The sequence below is a fragment of the Ylistrum balloti genome, unplaced genomic scaffold (genome assembly GCF_031769215.1).
Source record: "Ylistrum balloti isolate Yb309-2 unplaced genomic scaffold, AGI_CSIRO_Ybal_v1 Utg370652, whole genome shotgun sequence".
Taxonomy (NCBI): domain Eukaryota; kingdom Metazoa; phylum Mollusca; class Bivalvia; order Pectinida; family Pectinidae; genus Ylistrum; species Ylistrum balloti.
Window position 1 is genome coordinate 538,103 of NW_026782396.1, and position 15,717 is coordinate 553,819.

The following is a 15,717-nucleotide window of genomic DNA, read 5'->3' on the forward strand; positions in this document are numbered from 1 at the left end:
CAGGAAGTACATTCTGTGGTGTATATAGATATTCAGGAAGTGCATTCTGTGGTGTATATAGATATTCAGGAAGTATACTCTGTGGTTTATATAGATATTCAGGAAGTATACTCTGTGGTGTATATAGATATTCAGGAAGTGCATTCTGTGGTGTATATAGATATTCAGGAAGTATACTCTGTGGTGTATATAGATATTCAGGAAGTATACTCTGTGGTGTATATAGATATTCAGGAAGTGTATTATGTGGTGTATATAGATATTCAGGAAGTATACTCTGTGGTGTATATAGATATTCAGGAAGTATACTCTGTGGTGTATATAGATATTCAGGAAGTATACTCTGTGGTGTATATAGATATTCAGGAAGTGTAATCTGTGGTGTATATAGATATTCAGGAAGTATACTCTGTGGTGTATATAGATATTCAGGAAGTGCATTCTGTGGTGTATATAGATATTCGGGAAGTATACTCTGTGGTGTATATAGATATTCAGGAAGTATACTCTGTGGTGTATATAGATATTCAGGAAGTGTATTCTGTGGTTTATATAGATATTCAGGAAGTATACTCTGTGGTGTATATAGATATTCAGGAAGTGTATTCTGTGGTGTATATAGATATTCAGGAAGTATACTCTGTGGTGTATATAGATATTCAGGAAGTGTATTCTGTGGTGTATATAGATATTCAGGAAGTATACTCTGTGGTGTATATAGATATTCAGGAAGTGTATTCTGTGGTGTATATAGATATTCAGGAAGTATACTCTGTGGTGTATATAGATATTCAGGAAGTGCATTCTGTGGTGTATATAGATATTCAGGAAGTATACTCTGTGGTGTATATAGATATTCAGGAAGTGTATTCTGTGGTTTATATAGATATTCGGGAAGTATACTCTGTGGTGTATATAGATATTCAGGAAGTATACTCTGTGGTGTATATAGATATTCAGGAAGTGTATTCTGTGGTTTATATAGATATTCAGGAAGTATACTCTGTGGTGTATATAGATATTCAGGAAGTGTATTCTGTGGTGTATATAGATATTCAGGAAGTATACTCTGTGGTGTATATAGATATTCAGGAAGTGTATTCTGTGGTGTATATAGATATTCAGGAAGTATACTCTGTGGTGTATATAGATATTCAGGAAGTGTATTCTGTGGTGTATATAGATATTCAGGAAGTATACTCTGTGGTGTATATAGATATTCAGGAAGTGCATTCTGTGGTGTATATAGATATTCAGGAAGTATACTCTGTGGTGTATATAGATATTCAGGAAGTGTATTCTGTGGTTTATATAGATATTCAGGAAGTATACTCTGTGGTGTATATAGATATTCAGGAAGTATACTCTGTGGTGTATATAGATATTCAGGAAGTATACTCTGTGGTGTATATAGATATTCAGGAAGTGTATTCTGTGGTGTATATAGATATTCAGGAAGTATACTCTGTGGTGTATATAGATATTCAGGAAGTATACTCTGTGGTGTATATAGATATTCAGGAAGTGTATTCTGTGGTGTATATAGATATTCAGGAAGTGTATTCTGTGGTGTATATAGATATTCAGGAAGTGCATTCTGTGGTGTATATAGATATTCAGGAAGTATACTCTGTGGTGTATATAGATATTCAGGAAGTGTATTCTGTGGTTTATATAGATATTCAGGAAGTATACTCTGTGGTGTATATAGATATTCAGGAAGTGTATTCTGTGGTGTATATAGATATTCAGGAAGTGTATTCTGTGGTGTATATAGATATTCAGGAAGTATACTCTGTGGTGTATATAGATATTCAGGACGTATACTCTGTGGTGTATATAGATATTCAGGAAGTGTATTCTGTGGTGTATATAGATATTCAGGAAGTGCATTCTGTGGTGTATATAGATATTCAGGAAGTGTATTCTGTGGTGTATATAGATATTCAGGAAGTATACTCTGTGGTGTATATAGATATTCAGGAAGTATACTCTGTGGTGTATATAGATATTCAGGAAGTGTATTCTGTGGTTTATATAGATATTCAGGAAGTATACTCTGTGGTGTATATAGATATTCAGGAAGTGTATTCTGTGGTGTATATAGATATTCAGGAAGTGTATTCTGTGGTGTATATAGATATTCAGGAAGTATACTCTGTGGTGTATATAGATATTCAGGACGTATACTCTGTGGTGTATATAGATATTCAGGAAGTGTATTCTGTGGTGTATATAGATATTCAGGAAGTGCATTCTGTGGTGTATATAGATATTCAGGAAGTGCATTCTGTGGTGTATATAGATATTCAGGAAGTGTAATCTGTGGTTTATATAGATATTCAGGTAGTACATTCTACAGTGTGCATAAATGAATGTAGATTTGATCTTACTTAACAGGTTTTTTTCTTATCTTTGTTTTGATTTGTACTGATGGTTAGGTACCTACTTACCTGTGTATTGATTTGTACTGATGGTTAGGTACCTACTTACCTGTGTATTGATTTGTTAGGTATCTACTTACCTGTGTATTGATTTGTACTGATGGTTAGGTACCTACTTACCTGTGTATTGATTTGTACTGATGGATAGGTATCTACTTACCTGTGTATTGATTTGTACTGATGGATAGGTACCTACTTACCTGTGTATTGATTTGTACGGATGGTTAGGTATCTACTTACCTGTGTATTGATTTGTTAGGTATCTACTTACCTGTGTATTGATTTGTACTGATGGTTAGGTACCTACTTACCTGTGTATTGATTTGTACTGATGGTTAGGTACCTACTTACCTGTGTATTGATTTGTTAGGTATCTACTTACCTGTGTATTGATTTGTACTGATGGTTAGGTATCTACTTACCTGTGTATTGATTTGTTAGGTATCTACTTACCTGTGTATTGATTTGTACTGATGGTTAGGTACCTACTTACCTGTGTATTGATTTGTACTGATGGATAGGTATCTACTTACCTGTGTATTGATTTGTTAGGTTCTTACTTACCTGTGTATTGATTTGTACTGATGGTTAGGTACCTACTTACCTGTGTATTGATTTGTACTGATGGTTAGGTATCTACTTACCTGTGTATTGATTTGTACTGATGGTTAGGTATCTACTTACCTGTGTATTGATTTGTTAGGTTCTTACTTACCTGTGTATTGATTTGTACTGATGGTTAGGTACCTACTTACCTGTGTATTGATTTGTACTGATGGTTAGGTATCTACTTACCTGTGTATTGATTTGTACTGATGGTTAGGTATCTACTTACCTGTGTATTGATTTGTACTGATGGTTAGGTACCTACTTACCTGTGTACTGATGGATAGGTACCTACTTACCTGTGTATTGATTTGTACTGATGGTTAGGTATCTACTTACCTGTGTATTGATTTGTACTGATGGTTAGGTATCTACTTACCTGTGTATTGATTTGTACTGATGGTTAGGTATCTACTTACCTGTGTATTGATTTGTACTGATGGTTAGGTATCTACTTACCTGTGTATTGATTTGTTCTATGGGTATAAATTTGTACTAACTTGAAGTTTGGTTCCTTAATTATGATTTTAGTATAGATTTATACTAACTTGATGGTTTGGTTGTAATATAACCTGTGTTGCTATGGCTTTCTGTGTTTTGTGCATGCAGTGTACTGGGCATGAATTTGTTTGGTGGCAAGTTTTGTTGGCGTGACGAGGGAATCCCCTGCACTTGTGCGGATGAGTCTAACCCTGCCCTACGCTGCGTTTGTGATCGAGCCAATTTTAACAGCTTGTTGTGGTCCTTGGTGACTGTATTTCAGGTAAACACTAACATAAGGCCATATCAAGGTAGATTACACAGCATCCAAAGATATCATCTCCTTCAAAAGTCCCATATATATTCACTTGATCAGGAATTATCTTTTACACACAGCTGATCAGGGTTATTGGTATGTCTTACATACTGCTGATCAGGGTTATCGGTATGTTTTACATAAAGCTGATCAGGTTCATTGGTATGTTTTACATACAGCTGATCAGGGTTATTGGTATGTTTTACATACAACTGATCAAGTTCATTGGTATTCTTTTACATATAGCTGATCAGGGTTATTAGTATGTTTTAGATGCAGCTGATCAGGTTCATTGGTATGTTTTACATACAGCATATTTCTTTGTTGTTTACCATCCTACCCAACTCTCTCGACAGGATCCTTGTTTTTCTTACCAAATCATGCACTTTCCTCTTATATAAACTTCCCTGTTTTCTAAAAAAATTAACCATGAACATTTGATGGTAGTCTTTCAAATCTCTTTCATTTGTACCAATTCATGAGTTTGTCAGTCCATCAATTTATCCATCAGTATGCCTGTAGACATTTTTTGTCTCAATATTTATGTAGAGATAAAAAAAGTCTTAACAGAGAGTATCTCTGATCTAGATGTCACTTTTCAAGCTCGATAAAATGTTGAAGACTGCCTCCAGCAGTCATAGGAGATTTTGAAAGTGTTATCACTGATTCTCAGGAATTTCTGAAAGGATTTTATGAAATCTAAAGGAACTAGATGCCAATGCCATGATTTTAAGTTTTGAATCAATATCGAAAAATGGGCATCAGTGTCTTTTTATTTGGACTGTTTGTTACTGCTATTTCTCAAGAACAGCTAGAGCAATCATTAACATCAGAGATAGGTATGTAGATAGGGGTCCGAGTTGCTCATGCCATATTGCAATCAAATTTTGTTAAAGTTTTCTACCACTATTTTTAAAGAACTACAGATCTTCTTTAATTATTGTGACAACATGTCCTATCAATATTTCTATAGAACTGCAGATCTTCTTTAATCTTTTAGTCAAAGTCAGTTTTATGCATGCCACATACCAAGCTTGATTAGACTTTTAAAGTGTCTGCCAAAGGTTATCTTAAATGCATTATATTGGCATGTGAAATTTTCAAAATGTACAGTTTGGAAGTGTGTTGTACTTGCCACATTGATGCCTGTGATCAGAATTGCAACCATAAGTGAGGTTGTATTTCAAACTTCTCAACACTTGTAGCAGGACATTTTGAGTCAGAATGTTGTTGGTGTATGGTCAAAGGTCAGATATGTTAGTTTCATAAGGTCAAAGGTCAGATATGTTAGTTTCATAAGGTCAAAGGTCAGGTATGTTAGTTTCATATGGTCAAAGGTCAGGTATGTTAGTTTCATATGTTCAAAGGTCAGGTTTGTAAAGGTCACATTTTATATCTTTGATATGAAAACATTGAAGCCATGTAAAAGGTCTAGGGGGATAAAAACTCATATTCATTTCTGGTCTAGTGGGATTTTTTTTTTCTTTTTTTTATGATTATTTTGAAAACATGACCTCTTAATAACAAAGGAATGAAATCTTTTGCCTCTGATTTATGAGAGATTAGATGGTTGAGTTTCAGATCTCTTTGGGTTGTTTGTCTGAGCAGTACAACACTTATGATCTTTGTCTGGATACCAGATCTTCCTTGGTATCTTTTTCAGGCACAAAATCTCCTTGGGTGTGGGTCTCTTATCTGGGCACCCTATCTCTGTATGTCTCTTATCTAGGCACCAAATCTCTATGGGTCTCTTATCTGGGCACCCTATCTCTATGGGTCTTTTATCTGGGCACCATATCTCTGTGGGTCTCTAATCTGGGCACCATATCTCTATGGGTCTTTTATCTGGGCACCATATCTCTGTGGGTCTCTAATCTGGTCATCATATCTCTGTGGGTCTCTAATCTGGGCACCATATCTCCGTGGGTCTCTTACCTTGGCATCATATCTCTGTTGGTCTCTTATCTGGGCACCTTATCTCTGTGGGTCTTTTATCTGGGCACCATATCTCTGTGGGTCTCTAATCTGGTCATCATATCTCTGTGGGTCTCTAATCTGGGCACCATATGTCCTGTGGGTCTCTTGTCTAATCACCAGGTCTCCTTGGGTCTCTTGTAGCAGATGGTCCTCTTATCTATTCACAAGATTGGTCACTTGTGTGTGCACCATACTTCTTTGGGTCTCTTATTTGGGCACCCTATCTCAATTGGTCTCTTATGTGAGCGCCATATTGCTGTGCGTTTCTTGTCTGGGCACCCTATCTCTATGGGTCTCTAGTCAAGTCACTAGGTCTTCCCTAGCCTCTTGTCAGAGGATCAGATTGGTCGCTTGTCAGGGCACTGGATAGGTTTCTTGTTTGGGCATACTATGTCATTGTCACTTGTGTTGATACTATATTTCTGTGAGTCTCTTGTCCAGTCACCTGGTCTCTCTGGGTATCTCTGTGGGTCACTGTCCTTATACATATTTCTTTTCAAATTTTCACTTACTTTGGAAAGTGATTGTAGTGTTTACTAAGGATCAGAAAAATTTTAGGAAGAAATGTGCTACTTCAGAAATTGTAATGATAGTAGGTCAACACATCCTGTAGAAACTAGACATTCCATTTGTCAGAAGGATTTTACATAAATAATGTACAATAAATTTCAGACCTCCTTGATGTGGCCTTAAGTCTTTTACTAATCATTGTGGACTCATTTACTATCATATCATTCTACATGCCTTTTGTTTTACTGACATATTATATTCCAGGTGTTATACAGTATACATGTAATCACATGAGTTTGTAGATTTTTACCTGTTATTATACCAGTTGGTCATTTTTACCTGTAATTATACCAGTTGGTCATTTTTACCTTTAATTATACCAATTGGTCATTTTTACCTGTAATTATACTAGTTGGTCATTTTTACCTTTAATTATACCAATTGGTCATTTTTACCTGTAATTATACTAGTTGGTCATTTTTACCTTTAATTATACCAGTTGGTCATTTTTACTTGTAATCACACCTGTTGGTCATTTTTACCTGTAATTATACCAATTTGTCATTTTATCTGTAATTATACCAGCTGTCATTTTTACCTGTAACTATACCAGTAGGACATCTTTACCTGTTATCACAACAGTTGGTCAATTTTACCTGTAATTTTACCAGTTGGTCATTTTTACCTGTAATTATACCAGTTGGTAATTTTTACCTGTAATTATACCAGTTGGTCATTTTTACCAGTAATTATACCAGTTGGTCGCTTTTACCTGTAATTATAACAGTTGGACATTTTTACCTGTTATCACAACAAATGGTCGATTTTACCTGTAATTATACCAGTTGGTCGTTTTTACCTGTAATTATACCAGTTGAACAATTTTACCTGTTATCACAACAGTTGGTCATATTTACCTGTAATTATACCAGTTGGTCATTTTTACCTGTTATCAGACTAGTTGGTCATTTTTACCTGTAATTATACCAGTTGGACATTTTTATCTGTTATCACAACAGTTGGTTGTTTTTACCTGTAATTTTACCAGTTGGTCATTTTTACCTGTAATCACACCAGTTGGTCATTATTTCCTGTAATCACACCAGTTGGTCATTATTTCCTGTAATTACACCAGTTGGTCATTTTTACCTGTTATTATACAGTTGGTCATTTTTACCTGTAATCACATCAGTTGGTCATTTTTACCTGTAATCACATAAGTTGGCCATTTTTACCTGTAATTATACCAGTTGGTCATTTTTACCTGTAATCACACCAGTTGGTCATATTTACCTGTAATTATATCAGCTGGTCATTTTTACCTGTAATTATACCAGTGGGTCATTTTACCTGTAATTATACCAGTTGGTCATTTTTACCTGTAATCACACCAGTTGGTCATTTTTACCTGTAATTATACCAGTTGGTCATTTTACCTGTAATTATACCAGTTGGTCATTTTACCTGTAATTATATCAGTTGGTCATTTTTACCTGTAATTATACCAGTTGGTCATTTTACCTGTAATTATACCAGTTGGTCAATGACTTCATGTAATTACACTGATTCCTTACTAATTACCTCAGATAAAACCTGTAGGTCACTTATTATGTAATATCATTTGGTCAATGTTTACATGTAATTACACTATTTAGTGTTAAGCAACATGAAGAATTTCCAGATTGCAGCTGTATATATTTGTATAAGAACTTCATAATCGCACTATACATGTATATATTTGTATGCATTAGACCTGTATCAGAGCTGTGTGTGTATATATAGACATATATATACCTGCATTGTATAATCGCTGTATACCTATATTAGAATTGTATAACTGCTGTATACCTGTATTAGATTTGTATAATCGCTGTATTACTGTATTAGATTTGTATAATCGCTGTATATCTGTATTAGAATTGTATAATCGCTGTATATCTGTATTAGTGTAATCTAGTCCTGTAGAAATTGTGTGTGATCATCACTGTTTAGAACAGTTAACTGCCATAACCAACCAGAGCTAATGACCTGATGTAATCACATCAATCCAGCTGAGGAATAGTATGTATCATTGTTGTAGATATCGTAAGTAAATAATAGATATCTGTCTGCAAGTACAAAAATATTTATATTCCACTTAATATTTGTATAAACTGGAATAGTAAATTTTTTTTGATAAATTAAGGTGGATATACCTTCTGAATGAATCCATTATTAATTGATGGAACTTCTGCATTAGTAATGTTTGTTCTCTATCTTATGGATAGAACGTAAGATATAACAAATGATACCATTTTGGCCTTGACTTTTTCACGTTTTTGATCCAGGTACTAACACAAGAAGACTGGAACACTGTGTTATACAATGGCATGGAGACAACCTCTGCCTGGGCATCACTTTATTTCATTGCTCTAATGACGTTTGGAAATTACGTCCTATTCAACTTGCTTGTAGCCATCTTGGTGGAAGGATTCTCAACAGATGTAAGACTTGTTCTGTCTATCAGACTTGGACAGAATAATTTAAGCATAATCACCCTCCCTCTGAAAATATTAAGGCTGGTACATATGACATTGACAGTCCATTCTTCTGTGACACAGAAACTTAGATAAAACTATATATACCAAATGATGGGCTATTCAAATTTTCTTTGTCCTTCTTGCATCTGTCCGTAGAAAAATGTTGTCCAGACCATTCCTCCAAAACTTGCAAACCAGTTCCAATGAAATTACACAGGAATTTTAGGGACTATATATGGACTTGTGGGATTTCAGGTAATTGGTGCATCATTGTCAGACTTTGTAGAAAGGTTTGTCTTTTGATTTTGGGACTGGTCCGAACAACAAAATGACAAACAAGTGACCATCTTGGATTTGACAGTTATATATTTATTTCCTTGGAGAGATTAAATAAAGAATGATAACAAAAGGAAAAGATCCAATTTTTATAGACAAATACAGATAAAACAATGTTAGGTGCCCTGTGGGATCTGTTGTTGTAGCTACTCTCCTTTTTACTAGACAGAATATTGAATTTTGTCTTCACTGACGTAGTCAGCAAACAATGAAGTCATGGGAATGCAGTTAATTTTGGGATCAGACAAGTTTAATAGGAGTTATGCGCGGATGGAATCTTGTCTGAACAACTCCTACATCACTTATGTATTTAGCACAGATATTAAACGCTGTGCTCAATTCTTGTTAATTTGTCTATCTTGATGGGAGTTATGCCCCTTTTGCTGCAGACAACCTTGACCAGACAACTCTCCCTACAGTATATAAATACCTCCTTAGTTCCTGGTAAGCTTTATACACAATATAGTGTTGTTCACTAATACTCCTGCCATACCTACTCATTTCTAGCTTTTTCTGTTTTCACGGGGTTTTTTTTTAAATTAATCAATCTGTCCATAAACTAGTTTTGTTATCGCTATTTCATGAGAAATGCTGGATGGATCTTTCTCAAATTGCAGATGTAGGTTCCCCTTGGTCTCTAGTTGTACCCATTTGATTCTGGGTTTTAACAAAATTAAAAAATGGCCAGGAGACAATTTTTTATTTGATTTTGAAAGGTTGTTTTTGCTATTTCTTAATAACTACAGCATAGATCTTTCTCATATTTCTTGTGTTTGTTTCCCTTAATACCTAGTTGTGCCCGTTTTATTTTGGTGCTGATCAGAAAAAGAAAGTGGCCTACAGATGGCCATCTTTGATTTTATGATGGAGTTTATCATTTCTTAAGAGGTACTGAATGGATCTCTCTCAGATTTCATACATATGTTCCCTTTGGTCTCTTCTTGTGCCCTTTTGATTTTATGACATTTTGGATTTAGCAGGTAAAGATTATTAAGACTATTTCTGCAAAGAAATGTTCAGATTTCTTATCATTAAGACAAAGAGAGAAGAGAAGAGAAAAGAGGTAAAAAGATCCAGCATTCAAAGAGCTATTTAAGATCAAATAATAATGGTGGGCGCCAAGATCCCTCTTGGATCTCTTGTTAGGTGACATGGTTTTGAACAAAGGAGTAATGGATGATATGAAGTCGATTTGCTATTCCCCTTATGTAAGATTATTATTCAAATTAAATGACATCTTTGCTTGTCATATCAGGAGGAAGAAAAAAAGAAAATGAGGGAATGCAAAGTAAAGGAAGTACAGTCTGTGACGTCCGAGACCAATAATAATGAGGAGAAAAATGAAACAATCAAGCTGAAGACCATTGACATGGTACAGGTGAAAATCAACAACAAAGAAAAAGGTAAGCAAGTCAAGGTCATATATCACCTTATACTATACACAGGACAAGGTCATCATACATTATATACAGGACAGGGTCACTATACATTATATACAGGACAGGGTCACCTTACATTATATACAGGACAGGGTCACCACACATTATAAACAGGACAGGGTCATCATACATTATATACAGGACAGGGTCACCATACATTATATACAGGACAGGGTCACCATACATTATATACAGGACAGGATCATCATACATTATATACAGGACAGGGTCACCATACATTATATACAGGACAGGGTTACCATACATTATAAACAGGACAGGGTCACCATACATTATATACAGGACAGGGTCACCATACATTATAAACAGGACAGGGTCACCATACATTATAAACAGGACAAGGTCATAATACATTATATACAGGACAAGGTCATTATACAGTATATACAGGACAGGGTCACCATACATTATATACAGGACAAGGTCATCATACAGTATATACAGGACAGGGTCACCATACATTATATACAGGACAGGGTCACCATACATTATATACAGGACAGGGTCACCATACATTATAAACAGGACAAGGTCATCATACAGTATATACAGGACAGGGTCACCATACATTATATACAGGACAGGGTCACCATACATTATAAACAGGACAGGGTCACCATACATTATATACAGGACAGGGTCACCATACGTTATAAACAGGACAGGGTCACCATACATTATATACAGGATAGGGTCACCATACATTATATACAGGACAAGGTCACCATACATTATAAACAGGACAGGGTCACCATACATTATGAACAGGACAGGGTCACCATACATTATGTACTGCACCATATCAACATGAATTGTAAGCAAAACAAAGTCACTATACACTATATACAGAATAATGATCCCATTTATTAACAAAAACATCTCTGAAAATGAAACTGAAAGTGTGTGAAGAAAAGTATTATTGATGAACTACAAATTGTGTTTGTTGCAGAGAAAATGCTAGCAATGTGTCCAGTGACAATTATTAAAGAGGAAAACAAGGTGAAATGTACCCCTGACCCACCAATCATCACACACACAGCAGCCACACCAATGCCTACTCCCCAAGGTTCACCAAATGAACATGGATGTAAGGATTACAACAAAGCTACACTCAGTGTCCATCCACCACGAGGATCAACATCATCTAAGTCCTCCTCGGTCAGTATCCCACTACTAACAAAGTCCTCCTCGGTCAGTATCCCACTACTACCAAAGTCCTCCTCGGTCAGTATCTCACTACTACCAAAATCCCCCTCGGTCAGTATCTCACTACTACCAAAGTCATCCTCTGTCAGTATCTCACTACTACCAAAGTCCCCCTCGGTCAGTATCCCACTACTACCAAAGTCATCCTCTGTCAGTATCTCACTACTACCAAAGTCCTCCTCGGTCAGTATCCCACTACTACCAAAGTCCTCCTTGGTCAGTATCTCACTACTACCAAAGTCCCCCTCGGTCAGTGTCTCACTACTACCAAAGTCCCCCTCGGTCAGTATCTCACTACTACCAAAGTCCTCCTCTGTCAGTATCTCACTACTACCAAAGTCCCCCTCTGTCAGTATCTCACTACTACCAAAGTCCTCCTCTGTCAGTATCCCACTACTACCAAAGTCCCCCTCTGTCAGTATCTCACTACTACCAAAGTCCCCCTCTGTCAGTATCTCACTACTACCAAAGTCCTCCTCTGTCAGTATCTCACTACTACCAAAGTCCCCCTCTGTCAGTATCTCACTACTACCAAAGTCCTCCTCTGTCAGTATCCCACTACTACCAAAGTCCCCCTCTGTCAGTATCCCACTACTACCAAAGTCCCCCTCTGTCAGTATCTCACTACTACCAAAGTCATCCTCTGTCAGTATCCCACTACTACCAAAGTCCCCCTCTGTCAGTATCCCACTACTACTAAAGTCCCCCTCTGTCAGTATCTCACTACTACCAAAGTCCTCCTCTGTCAGTATCCCACTACTACTAAAGTCCCCCTCTGTCAGTATCTCACTACTACCAAAGTCCTCCTCTGTCAGTATCTCATATGTCACAGCCATATGTTTTCTTTATTTATATACTATAAATAGTCTCGAGTTTTAATTTCAGAACATTTGTTTTATGGTATTCATTCTATTGAGTTACTATGAATAACATACAGCTGTATAGATATTTTAATAGAGAGGTAAAGTTTTCTACATCTTGTATTTAGTTATAGATAAATGTCTTTTCTTTCCTAAATTATTTTTTTACACACGGACTTCAATGACTCATTTCAATACACACTATGTTGTATATCCTGTCAATTTTTATTCTGTGCTTTATTAGTATTGTATGTAGTTTCGACAATAATAATGCTTTAACTATGATAGTAAGATGTGTGTGATATGTGTTCACTATCTAGTTATTATTTTTAGGATTTCTAAATGTTAAGTTACATTGACTGATGATACTATATTTACAGCATTATTATACTGTTATCTTGAGATTCAATCAGCTGGAATTTTCAACTAAAGAAATAATACTTTGTTTACTTCAGACCAATTTAAGTGTGCGTTCCTCACCACGTCTCTCTCCAAGGGTTTCTCCATGTCTACGACGTTCACAGAGTTATGGAAGTAGAAACAGCTGGAAAGGTCGAAGGTCAAGGGAGGGCGACCGTCGTTACTTGGTGCCTGACTCTAAGTTGGATAGTATGGACACTGATGATGATGATGTATTTCAGCCCAATTGTATCATTGTCAATAACAGGTAAGTTAATGCTGTGAGAGATTTACACTGGAAAATTCTAAGCTCTCCTCCTTACATTTGAAAACTGTGTTGATTGGCTAGCTGTCCATAGAGTGTGATTTTTTTTCATTTTAAAATCCTGTTTAAGTTCCACATGTGGAATTGAGCTGAAACTTGCCCAAAATGATCCTGACATAGTAGTGACTAAGTGCCTGTCTGAAATCAAGTATGGTTACCATGACTGTCATCTTGAAAATCATATTTGAATCTTCTTAATTAGGGCCCCGCACGAAAGTATGAATGCCCAACAGTTGTGTCCATTGGTTTGTTTTTCTGTCCATCGGCTTTTTTGTTTCTGTGCTATAACTTGAGTTTCCTTAGACTGATCAAGCTCAAACTTCATACAGTGCTTCCTTATTGAAAAAGCTTGCATGGGACTGTTTTTCATCTTCAAAGGTCAGAGGTCAAGATCACTGTGACTAAAAATAGAAAATTTGTTCCATTTGAAAACTAGAGATTGCTTTTGCCAATCTAACCCAAACTACACAGTACCTCCTTATTGAATGTGTTTGCTTGGGATTGCTTTACAGTTTTGAAGGTCAATGGCAAAGGTCACTGTTACTATATATAGAGAAATAAGTTTCCCTGCGATAATTCAAGTTTGCTTTAGCCAATCAAACTCAAACCTCATACAATGCTTCCTTAAAAAATGGCTTGCTTTGGATCACTTTTCAGGTCCCAGAGTCATTGGTCCAGATTACTGTTACTCTAAGTAGAAAACTGGTTTCTATGATAAAACTTGAGCTCTCTTTGGGCCAATAAAACTCAAACTCCATACAATACTTTCTTGCCAAAAGTGCTTGCTAAGGATTACTTTTTAGACCCAGAAGTCAAACGGTGATGTTTTTGTTGCAATAATGGAAAATTCATTTTTTGGATTAACTCATGTGTGCAGTATTCAAACTCAAACCTTATGCAAAAACAATCTTCATATGGTGGAATGTTTTCTCCAAAAGTATTGTAACAATAAGATCATTATACAGTGGAAACACAAAAGTCATAATGTCTAGGACATCCTCTCTCGTTAGAGCTAATTACAATTATTTTGACAGGCCTGAATGCAATGGACATCTGCCCCTTAACAACCAGAGAACACTTAGTCCACAGAATTCCATAAAGAGACCGCCATTTCCATCACCAAGAAATTCCATCAAGATTCGCAATAATTCTGTGAGCAGTACTCAGAGTGTCTGTAACTCTATTATTCTGAGTCGCCAGAACTCTTTTACCAGTCACAGGACGATGAACTCTCTGTCGTCAGTGAATGGCATTAAGGATGATTACAAACAGAACAACCTGTCGTCAGACACAGTGGTTGAACCTCAGCCTGATGAAGAAGATGAAGAGGAAGACCCTGATGCCATTGATGAAGCGGTAATTTTTTGTAATCAAACTTTCTTCTCTGTATTTACATTGAATACTACAACAAACTATGATTGTTTCTAATTCCTACCTTCCTACACTATCTCTATAGCTAATTTTAGCTCACCTGGTCCAAAGGATAAAGGTAAGTATTATGTCTTACTGTGGTGTTCGTCATCTATCCTCCATTCCTTCATGAATGGTTTCTTAAATTGACTTCTTCTTAAAGGTTGTACAAGTTGTAGGTCTAATCCTCATGTGGCTGAGGGGTCTAGAAGCATGATATAAGGTGATAGATTCCTAAGATGAAGCACAGCAAAAATCATTCAAGGTAACAGGGGTAAAATTCCTTCAAAACTGTAAATAGCTTACTCTGATTAACCAAATAGTCTAGAAGAGTGATATTAAACCAGTAGGTTCCTGTCAAATTTGAATTACCAATACAAATTATACAACTGGTGAACATCAAAGGTGGAGTATCATGATATTTGGCTGAAAGGTTTAGAGAGGACTATTCGGATGAGAATGTTGAATACCAAGTAGTGATGTAGGCCCATTGGGCATCTTATTTTACAAATGGCAGGACAGACTCGCCTAGGGCCAGAAGGATGGAGCCCAGTAGGGGAAATATGGAAAATTGATTTAAATCAGTTTAAAAAATCCTTTTTTTTTTCTTTTTTTAGCCCACCATCATCAGATGTGGGCTATTCAAATTGCCCTACATGCGTGGTCCATCCTCCGTCCATCATCCATCTGAACAATTTTTATTATTGCTATTTCTTGATAAGTTCTTGATGAAACTTTCTCAAATTGTGATGTGAAGGCCTCCTTGGTCCCTAGTTGTGATCGTTTGATTTTGGGACTAATAAAAAGAAAATGGTCCAAAGGCGGCCATCTTGGATTTTGACTTTGAAAGTTTGTTATCACTATTTATT

The 15,717-nt window shown here is 36.1% G+C and overlaps 1 protein-coding gene across 1 annotated transcript in view; it reads left to right on the forward strand.

Moving 5' to 3' along the window:
- LOC132557266 (voltage-dependent T-type calcium channel subunit alpha-1G-like) overlaps positions 1 to 15,717 on the forward strand; it is a 212,357-nt gene that overhangs the window by 135,526 nt on the left and 61,114 nt on the right. Inside the window, exons 14-19 of the mRNA XM_060221755.1 lie at positions 3,660 to 3,813; positions 8,661 to 8,816; positions 10,444 to 10,591; positions 11,598 to 11,839; positions 13,170 to 13,381; positions 14,473 to 14,794. Coding sequence (XP_060077738.1) covers positions 3,660 to 3,813; positions 8,661 to 8,816; positions 10,444 to 10,591; positions 11,598 to 11,839; positions 13,170 to 13,381; positions 14,473 to 14,794 — 1,234 coding nt within the window. The remainder of the gene's footprint in view (positions 1 to 3,659; positions 3,814 to 8,660; positions 8,817 to 10,443; positions 10,592 to 11,597; positions 11,840 to 13,169; positions 13,382 to 14,472; positions 14,795 to 15,717) is intronic.